Raw genomic sequence first — 15,409 nt, forward strand, 5'->3', positions numbered from 1 at the left:
AGAAGTGGTCAAGTTTGACTTGACTTGAGAGGAAGATGAAGGGTCAAGTTTGACTTGATCATTTGCCACCTCATTGGTGAGTTGACATTAAGTGGGCCAATGATGATGCTCCACATCATCATGGTTACTTAAGTGGGATGCCATCTCACGGGAGTTACCAAGAGTTTTGACTCTTGGCATCCCATGGAGGTTACAAACCACTCAAAAGTGGCCGGCCACTTTCATTCAAGGGGCAAGTTTCATTTTGTTTTTGAAACTCCCATCTTCCTCAAGTTCTTCTCTTCTCTCCCTCTCCTCCATGGTTACTGATATTCTAAGGTTGGTAGCACATCCTTAGAGGTTCTCTCCATCAACTTGTTCGTGTGGATACACATAGAGGGTTGTACACTTGACAACCTCGAGATCCGGTATCACCTGGACGAGCGGGATACGCGAAAGGCTTCACATCAAGGATAACCTTTCTTCCTTGTAGATCTAGTGTAGATCTAGGTTAGAGAAACTCGTACATGAAGTTTTACGAAATTTTATAAACTTTGCACGGATCCGTGGCATGGGTTTCGGGGTTTCCGCAACGCAAAAGCGGTTTTTACGACCCGAAAAATCAAACAGTGGTATCAGAGCCACGTGCAAGCCGTGTACGAGTTTTGTTTTTGTTTTTATGACAAAGATTTAGATCTGTAAGTTTCTGTATATTTGTGATTTTTATAGATTTTATGGGTATTTTTCTCTTAGAAGCGAAGCACAAGTGTTTAGACACTTGTAGGCTTCGACTACCGAGAAGATTTTTCTGAAACGGCAAGGTTTCGCCCCAAATCATTTTGGGACAGCGGGCTAAGGCACTGTAGAATCGCTAAGGAACACTCGCAATGGTTATATCACGGGTAGGGGTACTGCCCCTGACCCCGCAAGGGGATTCGTTCCGCGATTGCACCCGAAAATCGCTAAACGGGACCGCCGAGAATTTTTATTCATAAAAAATTATAGAAATTGTAAGAAAAATTATAGAAATTTATAGAAATTACATAATTTAGAATTATGTATTATTTTGTGATGGTCATGGCCCAAATGACCCAATTATATTGGAAACATTGTGTTGTAATTGACAATATGGCATGCGTGCCATTTTGTGTTTGTGCGTGTTGTACTTGATTCGTGACCTGCGCGTCGTGCCTTCCTCTATTATATTCCTGTTGTAATATAGTTTTTAGACTCGAATGTAACTCGAGTTTCACCTTTGTAATGTACAAATTGGAGCGGTGGAAGATTCACTCGAGACGGAGTTACGAGGAGGGTGCGAGCAACACAAGGTGGTCAAGGAAGGAGCTTGAGAAGTTGTTGACCTTAGGTTGACCATCCGATCTTCTCATTGGCTTGAGAAGATCGTAGTAGGGCCATGACTAATAACAAAACATTTAATTAATTGCTTGTGTGTGTAAATGTGATGCATGCTAGAATAAGTAATTAATTAGCGCCTTAACGATTCGATTCGATCAATCGCGTATATGATACACCTCGATGATTAGATTAGATCTAAATCGCGTACATGATGCGCCCTAACGATTAGATTAGATCTAAATCGAGTATATGATACACCTCGTCGATTAGATTAGATCTCAATCGCGATAACTCGTAATGCCTACCATGCCGTGATACCTATCACTACCTCGATCACATGTTCTTGTTGAATCTACCAAAGCAGAGCAACACATATTATCTTGGTAGGGTACGGAGGGACAATCTTGGTCCCGCCTATCAACGCATGGGTGAGTAAAACTCAATTAGATTGAGTATAACTAGTTAAATCAAGTTTAACTGTAGGCATTTATCCAATAGTTGAAAGATTGGACAAAATCACATTTATTTTAACTCTTGGGTGTATTAGCCAAAGCTAACTCGAGTTTTAATATAAATACGGATCATGATCCTATAAACAAGAGTTGCATAGAGATGTAATTGGTAATTAGTTACCTACCGATCTTACTAAGTCTTGAGTGATTTAGCCAAAGCTAACTCAGGGCATAGTATGATGTGGATCTTGTCCCACATGAATTATAAAATTCAGTGGGAGCATCATTTAGTTAAAGGCCTAATTAAATGATTAATAGAATATGGTATTTATTTTTCTGCATTTTTCTGTTGTAGATTATCATGTCGTCGAACACGAACTCCTTCTCCCTGTGTTCTGTTCTCGATAAGGACAAGCTCAACGGAGCAAATTTCCTGGATTGGTACAGGAATCTAAGAATAGTTCTCACCCAAGAACGTAAACTGTACGTTCTGGAGCAGCCCATTCCGGAGGCTCCTCCTGCCAATGCCACGCGAGCAGACAAAGATGCTTATAAGAAGCATCAAGATGACGCATTAGATGTGTCTTGTCTCATGCTCGCAACCATGAACTCTGAGCTTCAGAAGCAACACGAGTTGATGGGTGCTTATGATATGGTTGAACATCTTCGTCAACTGTATCAAGGACAAGCAGGGCACTGGAAGAGGAACTACACAGGATACCTAGAAGATCTTAAGAAGAAGAGAAATAAGATTTCTACTTCAGGTATACATGTTATAGAAGTCAACCTCTCTATTTCTTCATCGTGGGTATTAGATACCGGATGTGCTTCTCACATTTGTACTAATGTACAAGCGCTGAGAAATAGCAGAGCATTGACGAAGGGCGAGATAGACCTACGAGTAGGCAATGGAGCATGGGTTGTTGCTGTTGCTGTAGGAACTTACTATCTATCTCTACCCTCTGGGCTTATACTAGAATTAGATGAATGTTGTTATGTGCCTGCCTTAACTAAGAACATAATTTTAGTTTCTTGTTTGGACAAGAAAGGTTTTTCATTTATAATAAAGAATAAATGTTGTTCAGTTTATTTAAATGATATGTTCTATTGTAGTGCACCTCTGATGAACAGACTCTATATTCTAGACCTTGAGAACCCTATCTATAACATAAGTACCAAGAGGTTCAAGTCAAATGACATGAACCAAACCTATCTCTGGCATTGTTGCTTAGGTCATATAATTGACAAGCGCTTATCCCAGCTCCATAAAGATGGTTTGCTGGACTCATTTGATTTTGAATCATATGAGACATGCGAGTCATGCCTACTAGGCAAGATGACTAAGACTCCCTTTAGTGGACATAGTGAGAGAGCGACTGACTTGTTAGGTCTTATACATAGTGATGTATGTGACCCTTTCAATGTCGCTGTCAGAGGTGGTTATAGGTACTTCATTACATTTACTGATGACTTCAGTAGATATGGTTATGTGTACTTGATGACACATAAGTCTGAATCCTTTAAAAAGTTCAAAGAATTCAAGAATGAAGTACAAAACCAGCTTGGCAAGAGTATTAAGATACTTCGATCAGATCGAGGTGGGGAATACCTTAGCCATGAGTTTTGTGACTATCTAGCTGAGTGTGGGATTCTATCCCAACTCACTCCTCCTGGAACACCACAGTGGAATGGTGTATCCGAAAGGAGAAATCATACCTTATTAGATATGGTACGGTCTATGATGAGTCACACAGATCTTCCTACATTCCTTTGGGGCTATGCTCTAGACACAGCAGCCTTCATTCTCAACCGAGTTCCATCCAAGGTTATGATAAAGACACCATATAGGATATGGACAGGGAGAGATGCCCAGGTGTCTTTTATGAGGATTTAGGGTTATGAGGCTTACGTTAGACGTCAAGTCTCAGACAAACTGGGACCCAAATCTGGCAAGTGCTATTTTATCAGATATCCCAAGGAAACTAAGGGATATTATTTCTACATTCACAATCAACACAAGGTAGTTGTGGCTAAGACTAGGTTTTTCTAGAAAGGAATTTTGTTTCTAAAAAGACTAGTGGGAGTACGTTCGATCTTGAAGAAGTTCAAGATGCGAACAATAGCACTAAAGCCTCGATGGAAGTTGAATTGGAACCACAAAGTGTTGTGGATGATGTTGTTCAACAAGGAGTTGAGGAACAACAACCAGTTCAAGTAGACATACCTCTTCGCAGGTCTGATAGGGTACGTCGTCAGCCTGAGAGATACTCATTTCTCTTGTCTGACCATGATGACGTTGTGCTCATAGAGGATGAGCCCACCTCCTATCAGGAAGCTGTGATGAGACCAGATTCTGAGAAATGGCTAGAGGCCATGAGATCCGAGATGGAATCCATGTACACTAACCAAGTATGAACTTTGGTTAATCCACCTGAAGGGATCAAACCCATCGGGTGTAAGTGGGTCTTTAAGAGAAAGACTGACATGGATGGACTTATCTATAAGGGTTGCTTGGTAGCTAAAGGTTTCAAGAAAATTCATGGTATTGACTATGATGAAACCTTTTCTCCAATAGCAATGTTTAAGTCCATTTGGATCATGCTTGCTATTGCAGCATACCATGACTATGAGATATGGCAGATGGATGTCAAAACCGTGTTTCTGAATTGAAACCTGCTCGAGGATCTGTACATGACATAACCCGAGGGTTTTGTAGATCCACAGCATACTAGCAGAGTATGCAAGCTGCATAGGTCCATTTATGGACTAAATCAAGCTTCTCGGAGCTGGAATCTTCGATTCGATGATGCAATCAAACAGTTTGGTTTCATCAAGAATGAAGATGAACCTTGTGTCTACAAGAAGGTTGTTGGAAGCACAGTTGTCTTCGATATATTGTATGTAGATGACATACTACTCATTGGGAAAGACATCCCTTTGCTACAGTCTGTCAAGACTTGGCTAGAGACTTGTTTTTTAATGAAGGACTTAGGTGAAGCATCCCGCATTCTAGGCATACATATCTATAGAGATAGATCTAAGAGGTTACTTGGCCTAAGTCAGAGTACATATATTGACAAGGTACTCCTTCGGTTTGCCATGCAGAACTCCAAGAAGGGATTTCTACCGATGTCACATGGTGTGAGTCTTTCGAAGACTCAAGGTCCCTCTTCTAAAGAGGAGAGAGACCGCATGGATCAGATCCCTTATGCCTCAGCCATAGGATCTATCATATACGCCATGCTATGTACTCATCCTGATGTCTCGTATGCTTTGAACATGACGAGCAGAAACCGGTCAGATCCAGGTGAAAGTCACTGGATAGCGGTCAAGAATATTCTTAAGTACTTAAGAAGGGCTAAATAATATTTCTTGATATATGGTAGCGATGACGAGCTAGCTGTAAAGGGTTACAGTGATGCCAGCTTGCAGACCGACCAGGATGATTATCGATCGCAGTCAGGGTTCGTGTTTTGTATAAATGGTGGTGCTGTGAGCTGGAAGAGTTTGAAGCAGGACACAGTAGTTGATTCTACAACAGAGGCCGAGTATATTGCTGCATCAGAAGCAGCAAAGGAGGCAGTTTGGATCCGCATGTTCATTACTGAGCTTGAGGTGGTTCCTAGTATAGCTGATCCCATAGAGCTCTATTGCGACAACAATGGAGCAATAGCACAGGCTAAGGAACCTCGCTCACACCAGCGGATCAAACACATACTACGGCGCTTCCATCTCATTCGAGAGATTATCGAGAGAGGAGATGTGAAGATTTGCAGAGTACCCACAGAGGCTAACATCACAGATCCCTTGACCAAGGCTTTGGCACAGAGAAAGCATGATGGTCATAGTAGGTCATTAGGCCTTAGAGTCTATACTGATTGACACTAGTGCTAGTGGGAGATTGTTAGTTAGAGCCCTAGAGCCAATCATTTGATGATTATTGTATTGCCTCGTTGTATCATATTCTTGTATATAAATAAAGGCATTTGTTTTTGGTTATTATACTTACTTGTATTGGTGCCAAATAACTAAGTATAATAGCATCCTTGAGTAGAAGGTTCTTACCTATATCAATCGATTGGTTGAATCGATAGTGAGATGATATAGGGAACACTACTCTTAATCATTTCTAGTCGAGTATTAACATTCAAGGACAATGTTAATGCGACGAGACTAGCATGTAGGTCAACTCGATGACTTGATCTCGCAAGTCATGGATATGGAGATATCAAGTTGGCACATGGGTATGCATTGGAGAATGTATATTGATGACTCGCCATGAGAAAGTATCATGGATCATTATATAAGTGTCATATACTTTCTCGTGTGGCTATTAGTATGACTACTAGTCCTTGGACTTGAAGTCACCATGGTTCCCTACATAAGGAGTTACGTACTTTGGCTTCGTCAAACGTCACCCGTAACTGGGTGGACTATAAAGGCGATTACTGGGTATGTAACGAATTATACAGAGGGATGTGAGTGATGTAGATGGGATCTATCCCTCCTATATGACGGGAGTGACATCGATATTCTTGATAGAGTGAGACCACGAAGTGCATGGCCATGCCCAAATGAGTCAATATGAGATATTGAGCTCATTTAATTGAGTGAGTCTACTTGGAGTTCAAGATTTAGATTGATTAGAGGATGACACGGTCTATGCCTCACATTGATCAATCTAGATGTCTAGGATAGAAGGGCATTGTCATATATTGTGAAGACTCACAATTAGTAGTCACAAGGTGATGTTGGATCTCAACATTCTTGTAACTTGGGTAGTAATGATGTGTTACTAGATACCGCTCATTACTTATGCTTCTAAATGGATTTAGGAGCATTGCCAACGTTATAAAAACCTATATGGTCACACACAAAGGGAAATTAGATGGAAATTAGGTCATTTGATGAACCTAAAGGATTAGGTTCATGTGATGAACCAAATTGGATTAAAAGTAATCCAAATTGAGCTAATTGAGTTGGACTCAATTTGGTTCATGTGTTAAGTGAGTCTAATTTGGACTTAGACTCATTTAATTAATTTAATTCAATGAATAGAGATTCATTAAATTAAAATTGACTTGAACCAATGGTTAGATTTGATCAACCATGGGAGAGAAGTGGTCAAGTTTGACTTGACTTGAGAGGAAGATGAAGGGTCAAGTTTGACTTGACCATTTGCCACCTCATTGGTGAGTTGAAATTAAGTGGGCCAATGATGATGCTCCACATCATCATGGTTGCTTAAGTGGGATGCCACCTCATGGGAGTTACCAAGAGTTGTGACTCTTGGCAACCCATGGAGGTTACAAACCACTCAAAATGTGGCCAACCACTTTCATTCAAGGGGAAAGTTTCATTTTGTTTTTGAAACTCCCATCTTCTTCCTCAAGTTCTTCTCTTCTCTCCCTCTCCTCCATGGTTACTGATATTCTAAGGTTGGTAGCACATCCTTAGAGGTTCTCTCCATCAACTTGTTCGTGTGGATACACATAGAGGGTTGTACACTTGACAACCTCGAGATCCGGCATCACCTGGACGAGCGGGATACGCGAAAGGCTTCACATCAAGGATAACCTTTCTTCCTTGTAGATCTAGTGTAGATCTAGGTTAGAGAAACTCGTACATGAAGTTTTACGAAATTTTATAAACTTTGCACGGATCCGTGGCATGGGTTTCGGGGTTTCCGCAACGCAAAAGTGGTTTTTGCGGCCCGAAAAATCCAACAGCTCTGCTTTTGGCAGATTCAACAACAACAAATGATCGAGGTAGTGATGGATATCAAAACTTGGTAGGAATTTTGAGTTGTCTTGATTAAGATATAATCTAATCATGAATGTGTATCATATACGCATTAAGACACTAATTACCCTACATTAGCATGCATCACATACACACAAGCAATCATATATACTGATTAATTAAATTATGATGAGGTCATGGCCCTACTACGATCTTCTCAAGCCAATGAAAAGATCGGACGGCCAACCTAAGGTCAATGGCTTCTTCAAGCGCCTCCCTTTGACCGCCATGTGTTGAAATCACCCTCCTCGTAACTCCTTCTTGAGTAGACCTTCCACCTCTTTATTTTGTACATTACAAATATGAAACTCGAGTTACATTCGAGTCTAAAATCTATTTACAATAGGAACATAAGAAAAGAGGCACAATGCGCAGGTTGCATATCATATACAGTACGCACAACACAAAAAATGACGCGTATGCCATATTATGAATTACAACACAATTTTATCCAATCAAATTTGGGGTTTTTGGGCCATGACCATCACAATATCATACATAATTCTAAATTATGTATTTTATATAAATTTCTATAATTTTACTACTATTTTTATCAATTTTATGAATCACAACTTTCCGGCGGTCCCGATTAGCGCTTTTTGGGCGTGATCGTGGGACAATGCCCCTTGCGGGGTTAGGGGCAGCGCCCCTACTCGCGAAATGAATATCATGAGTATCCCATCTTGATCTAACAGCACCTTAAGCCATTATCCCAAAACAATTTGGGCGAGATCTTGCCGTTTCGGAAGATTTTTCTCGATAGTTGAAGACTACAAGTGTCCAAGCACTTGTTGCTTCGCCTCTAAGAGAAAATTACTCACAAAATCCATAAAAATAGTAAACTTACAGAAACTTACAGATCTGAAACATTTTCAAAAAAATAAATACAAAATATGTACACGCTTCGCACGTGACTCTGATACCACTGTTAGCAATTCAAGCCGCAAAAACCACTTTTTGTGCTGCGGAAACCCCGAAGCTAGCCACGGATCTGTGCGAAGATATATTTAAAAATTAAATCATGTACATGTTTCTACCCTAGATCTACCTTAGATCTACATGAAAAGAGAGTTACCCTTGTAGCGAAACCCTTCTCTTACCCCGCTCGTCCAAGAGTTGCCGGATCTCGTAGGGTATCAAGTGTACACCCCTCTATATGTATCCACACAGACAAAAGGTGGAGAAAGAACACTTAGAGTGTGCTAGCACTCTTGGTGGTCTCGTCAATGGAGAATGAGGGAGAGGGAAGAAGAAAGGAAGAAGATGATGCCTTGAATTAGCACCCAAAATGCATTCATACATTCAATAAGTGGCCGGCCACTTTTAGAGGCTTTTAAACCTCCATGTAATACCAAGAGTCATGACTCTTGGTCTCCCTAATGAGGTGGCACACACTTGATATAGCCTTGATGATGTGGAACACCATCAATGGTCGGCCCATGCCAAGTCACAAATGAGGTGGCATTTGGTCAAGTCAAACTTGACCCTTCATCTTCCCTCTCAAGTCAAGTCAAACTTGACCCATTTATCTCCCATGATTGATCAAATCTAACCATTGATTCAAGTCAATTTAATTTAATGAATCTTTATTCATTGAATTAAATTGATTCAATGAGTCATAATCTAACACTACAACAAAAATCCTCATAGACATCGGTTTTCCACCGATGTCTATTACATTTTCGACCGATGTCTATGAAGGCGATGTAAAATGTCTGCCATTTTAGACATCGGGTTAAAACCGGTGTAATATCACTTAATGACATCGGGTTTAAAATCGATGTAATATTATATATTAATAACACCAGTTTTGACAGCGGTATATGACCGATGTAATATTAGTTAATGACACCGATTTTGCAACGGTGGAAAACCGATGTAATATCAATATTGTTTATCCGAAATAGTGAAAAATCAATATTATCACCAAGAAAATCATAAAATTAAGTAAATATTATTAATTCACTAACAAAATCACAAATAAAAATGCACCGATGTATCTAAACACACCAAGTCAATATCCATATAACCAACACATAAATATTCTTCTTACAACATAAAAAGATAATAGATATTGTGCACATCAAGTCGGTATCCACAAATTACACATAACTATTCTTCTTACAACATCAAAAGATAATAGATAGTACACAAATATGTTTCTTACTAGTGCCAACATTATCCTTCTTGCTCTGTGCATAATAGCTAAGTTTACCCGTGAAGCTAAACCGGGCACAGATAATCCTCCAGAACTGATGCTTCTTCCCATGTTACCACTGCCAACAATGTTGCCTACAGAGCTTATAAGTCTTGGCCATACATTACTCAATACTGGAGAAACTGTTGGTGCGGTAAGCATCCGACGATCGAACCTAAGTTTTGATAATGGCAAAGGATTCAAAGTTAAGGTGCTTTGTTTTCTGACAGCTTTTGCTGAGTGTTTCAGGAAAGTCCTAACTGCGGTTAGGCAAGGTAAAACCCTAGGGGGTGGTAACCCTAGGTCATAGGGGGTGATAACCCTATGCGGAAAGCCTTGGCAGGTCGATGGCTTCAGGCAAAAGTCCTAGGGGGTGGTAACCCTAGGTGGAAAGTCCTGGTGTCGCGAACCAGGTGAAAGTCTGAACTGGCCGGTGAAGCGGATGTTCAGCAGAAAGTCCGGGAGCATCGAGTGCCGAGCAAAAGTCCAGTCGATCTGGAGGATCGTACTGGCAACAGGTAAAATCTCCTGAGAGGAGTAGGTGAGGGCGCGTTAACAGTAGGCGTCGGACCAACCTAGGGTTTCCGGCTGGAAATCCGAAGTCAGACCCGGACAGTCCGGAGACTGTCATAATTTCATATTCATACTATTATTTTGTGTTAACTTTGTGTTGCAGGTATCTTTGGATTAACATACTTGCAGGTACCAAAAACACAAAGAAGGACTCGGATGAACAGTGTCCGAGGCGCCTCCATGGAGCTTGGAGGCGCCTCGGGTGCGAGCCAGGAAAAGGCCAGCGCAGCAGACTGGAGGCGCCTTGAATGGAGATCAAGGCGCCTTGGACCGGAGGTTGAAGGCGCCTTGGATAGGCTGAAGGCGCCTTGAACCAGATAGAGTTCGACCAGGTCAGTGCTGATCCACGCGGGTGACTCGGCTCGTTCAAGGCGCCTTAATGAACAGTATAAGGCGCCTTGAACCCCCTTTATAAGGGGTCTCGACCAGCAGCTTCAAATATCTTCTTCCAAGTGACTCAAGTGCTACGTGCTGCTCCAAACGACGTTCCGAAGTGCTGCTACTTGTGCCCGACGACCAGGAGCTCCGAATCTTCATTTCTTTGTCGTTGGTATAATTAATTACTGTCGTTTATTGTACTTCAACTTGTAATCGTTTATCGAGCTTATAGTTGTTGCCCACCGGAAGCGATCAAGGATCGCGGGCCTTCGAGTAGGAGTCGCCTTAGGCTCCGAACGAAGTAAACGACCGTGTCTCTGTGTTTGTGTTTATTTACATTTTCCGCTGCTTTAATTACTCTACGAACGTTTTACGATTCCGATAATCGAACGAAATAGCCGCGAGCGCTATTCACCCCCCCCCTCTAGCGTGGTTTCGATCCAACAATTGGTATCAGAGCGGGGTCGTTTTGAATTGGTGTAACCACCTTTCAAAACAAATTTTTACGCAGTTTTTTTTGTTTTCGGAGTCGAATTAGAATTTAGCCTTATAGCTATATTCTAATTTCTGTTTCCCTCGAATCGACTTTTGCTCGAAGTAGGTGCAACACCACTCGAGTTCATCTTTATTATTCTTTATTCCAGCACTACTAATCCAAGACTCAGTCTTGGAACATATTTTGTTGTTTTCTTTTGTTACATATTATAAATGGCCCAACAAGAGGGTTTCAGCACTGTACGTCCCCCGCTATTCTCCGGAGAGGATTTTGGCTACTGGAAGGGAAGAATGGAAACGTATCTAAAGATACAATTCGAAACGTGGATGATCATAAAGACGGGACTGAAACTGCCAATCGATGACGACGGCAAAACTACACCCTGCGAGAAGTGGGACGCCTCTTTAATAAAAAAGGTTGAAGCCGACGCCAAAGCTACCTGCACCCTCCAGTGTGGTCTTACCAAGGAAGAACTCAACAGAGTTGGCCCGTTCTCCTCTGCAATGGAGCTCTAGGAAAAGCTCATCGAACTCCATGAAGGCACTGACGACACCAAGGTAAGTAAAAGAGATCTTTTGCTTAATAAATTATACAATCTAAAAATGCAGGAAGGCGAAACAGCTAGCTCTCTTCACGCGAGAATACAAGATATCCTTAACTCTCTTCACGGAATTGGCCAAAAGATAGAAAATCGGGACGTGATAAGGTATGCCCTAAACTCGTTTCCAAGGAATACATTGTGAGCATCAATGGTAGATGCCTACAAAGTTTCCAAGGATTTATCTTCTTTAAAACTAGATGAACTTTTTAGTGAATTTGAACTTCATGAGCAGACTAATGCACAGCCTACCGAGAAAGATATTGCGTTGGTTGCAGGTACAAGCCGAACCCGGGAACCAAGACAACGACGGAGAACCGAACCAGCATCAGAAGCTGAACCAGATTCTGACGATGAAGAAGGTGACATTACAACCGAGCTGGTAAACCTCGTGAAGAAGCTTTACAAGACGAAAGGATTTGACAAAAGAGATCTAAAGAAGGCAGTAAAATCAAAGGAAGGCCCACAAAATACAAAGATGAAGTTTGAAGTTACATGCTACGGGTGTAACCAAAAAGGGCACATCAAATCCAACTGCCCTAACCTGAAGGAGGTCAAAAAGCAAAGAAGGAAAAAGGTCTTTAAGGCAACATGGGACGAATCTTCATCGGAGGACGACGACGACGAGCTCGAACAAACGAGTCTACTTGCATTAATGGCCCGGGACCAAGTCGTCGAATACGGATGCGAGAGCGAGTCTGAGGCCGAGTCCGAGCAAAGCCACGGATCCGTATCCGTTTCCGAAGGACCAGACCCCACTGTAAGTATTTCCCGGTTGAATACTTTAGTTAGCTATTTATTGCGCAAATTAACTAAGTCAAACCTGAAAGTTAAGTCACTTCTAAAGGAAGTAAGTGTCCTTAAAGAAGTGGCTAACACCAAACCTTTACCTGACCAGAGTCAGACTGAATTACCAACTCAAGTTCAAAAACTTGAGAAAGAAAATTCAAATCTAACAAATCAGGTTAAAAATTTAGAAAATACCTTAGAACGGTTTACTTTGGGCTCCAAGAATTTGGACTTGATTCTTGGGACACAAAGAGCCGTCTACAACAGAACTTGGCTGGGATACAAAAGTAAATATAGATCTTATTTATCATTAATAAACAAACAAAGTGTTAAATCAGTCCAAGCATGGGTCTCCAAATCTAACTTGGTCAATCAAGTTGGACTTGGCCAATACTGGGTTCCGAAGGATCAAATACACTACCTCGATAGACCATATCGAGGCCATGATCCAGGGGGAGCAAGAAGAAAAACAATCCTAAAAATTAAAAAAAAAAAAAATATTTAAAATTAGAATTAAATTCAAAATTAAAATTAGAATTAAAATTCAAATTAAAATTAAAATTAAAATTAAATTCAAAATTCAAATTAAATTCAAATTAAATTCAAAATTTGAAATTAAAACTCAATATGCAGGATCCAGACTCACTGGCATCCCCAACCAAATTACCCGGCAGGGTAGCTGAACCTAATCTACCCGAAATGGGTAAAACAAGAGTAGATCACCCAGCAGGGCAATTAAGGTTAGATTAAAACGGACTAAGGTTAACTTGAACCACAGTACTGGTGAAGTTTTTGGATGATAGTACGTTAGGGAAGCTTGGGCATCGCATGTCTAGGAAGATATGGCTTCGACCTGGTGCATTTGGCCAAGTGGAACTGACCGAAGCTACCCTTAAATGGATCCTAACTAGTTAGACCAAGGTTTAGTACTAAGCTCAATGGGTAGGACTATTTGGAAACCTCGAAGGCATGGTTACTTTAATGAGTTCCTTGTGACTCACCATAGCCCAGAAGTTTATCCAAAGAATGCTTACTTGTTGAACCCAAAGCTAAACCTGAATCTAACACAAAGTTAACCCAAACCTTAAAATTGAATTATAATTCATCTCACAACAATTATAGGATTCCATGATTGAAAATCTAGGTCGGGTGAGATGATTAAGAAATTTTAAAACTTAAATTTCAAAATTATCTTAAACTTAAATTTCAAAATTATTTTAAACTTAAATTTCAAAATTATTTTAAACTTAAATTTCAAAATTATTTTAAACTTAAATTTCAAAATTATCTTAAACTTAAATTTCAAAATTATTTTAAACTTAAATTTCAAAATTATTTTAAACTTAAATTTCAAAATTATCTTAAACTTAAATTTCAAAATTATTTTAAACTTAAATTTCAAAATTATTTTAAAACTTAAATTTCAAAATTATCTTAAACTTAAATTTCAAAATTATTTTAAACTTAAATTTCAAAATTATCTTAAACTTAAATTTCAAAATTATCTTAAACTTAAATTTCAAAATTATTTTAAACTTAAATTTCAAAATTATTTTAAACTTAAATTTCAAAATTATTTTAAAACTTAAATTTCAAAATTATTTAAACTTAAATTTCAAAATTATTTTAAAACTTAAATTTCAAAATTATTTCAAAATTATTTTAAACTTAAATTTCAAAATTATCTGAAACTTAAATTTCAAAATTATTTTAAACTTAAATTTCAAAATTATTTTAAAACTTAAATTTCAAAATTATTTAAACTTAAATTTCAAAATTATTTCAAAACTTAAATTTCAAAATTATTTTAAAACTTAAATTTCAAAATTATTTTAAACTTAAATTTCAAAATTATTTTAAACTTAAATTTCAAAATTATTTTAAAACTTAAATTTCAAAATTATTTAAACTTAAATTTCAAAATTATTTCAAAACTTAAATTTCAAAATTATTTTAAAACTTAAATTTCAAAATTATCTTAAACTTAAATTTCAAAATTATTTTAAACTTAAATTTCAAAATTATTTTAAACTTAAATTTCAAAATTATCTGAAACTTAAATTTCAAAATTATTTTAAACTTAAATTTCAAAATTATTTTAATTTTAAATTTCAAAATTATTTAAACTTAAATTTCAAAATTATTTAAACTTAAATTTCAAAATTATTTTAAAACTTAAATTTCAAAATTATTTTAAAACTTAAATTTCAAAATTATTTTGAACTTAAATTTCAAAATTATTTTTAACTTAAATTTCAAAATTATTTAAATTTCAAAATTACTTTAAACTTAAATTTCAAAATTATTTTAAAAACTTAAATTTCAAAATTATTTTAAACTTAAATTTCAAAATTATTTTAAACTTAAATTTCAAAATTATTTTAAAACTAAATCTCAAAATTAAACTAAATCTCAAAATTATTCAAAACTCCTTCAAAAATTTATCTCTAACAAGTTTACTTCAATTTAACTATCATGAAATCCATTAAAACAATTCAACCACTTACTATGTAGGAATTGGATCAATGGATGCTGGATAGTGGCTGCTCCAGACACATGACTGGAGATAAATTAAAGTTTGCTAAACTAACGTACAAGAACTTAGGATCAGTTGCATTCGGTAACGAAGGTCAACTTAAGGTAATCGGAAGAGGTAATATTGAACTCAACTCCGATTTTATTATTCGAAAAGTCCTGTTAGTTGAAAATTTCAAGTTTAATTTATTAAGTATAAGTCAACTGTGTGATAGCGAATACTTAGTAACTTTTGACAAAACCAGGTGTTTAGT

General features: G+C 38.2%; 1 protein-coding gene across 1 annotated transcript in view; it reads right to left on the bottom strand.

The window, feature by feature from the left end:
* Positions 1–15,409, bottom strand: part of LOC122033863 — a 79,911-nt gene that overhangs the window by 58,873 nt on the left and 5,629 nt on the right. Inside the window, exon 3 of the mRNA XM_042593019.1 lies at positions 9,757–9,929. Coding sequence (XP_042448953.1) covers positions 9,757–9,929 — 173 coding nt within the window. The remainder of the gene's footprint in view (positions 1–9,756; positions 9,930–15,409) is intronic.

This window comes from Zingiber officinale, chromosome 11B (genome assembly GCF_018446385.1).
Source record: "Zingiber officinale cultivar Zhangliang chromosome 11B, Zo_v1.1, whole genome shotgun sequence".
Taxonomy (NCBI): Eukaryota; Viridiplantae; Streptophyta; class Magnoliopsida; order Zingiberales; family Zingiberaceae; genus Zingiber; species Zingiber officinale.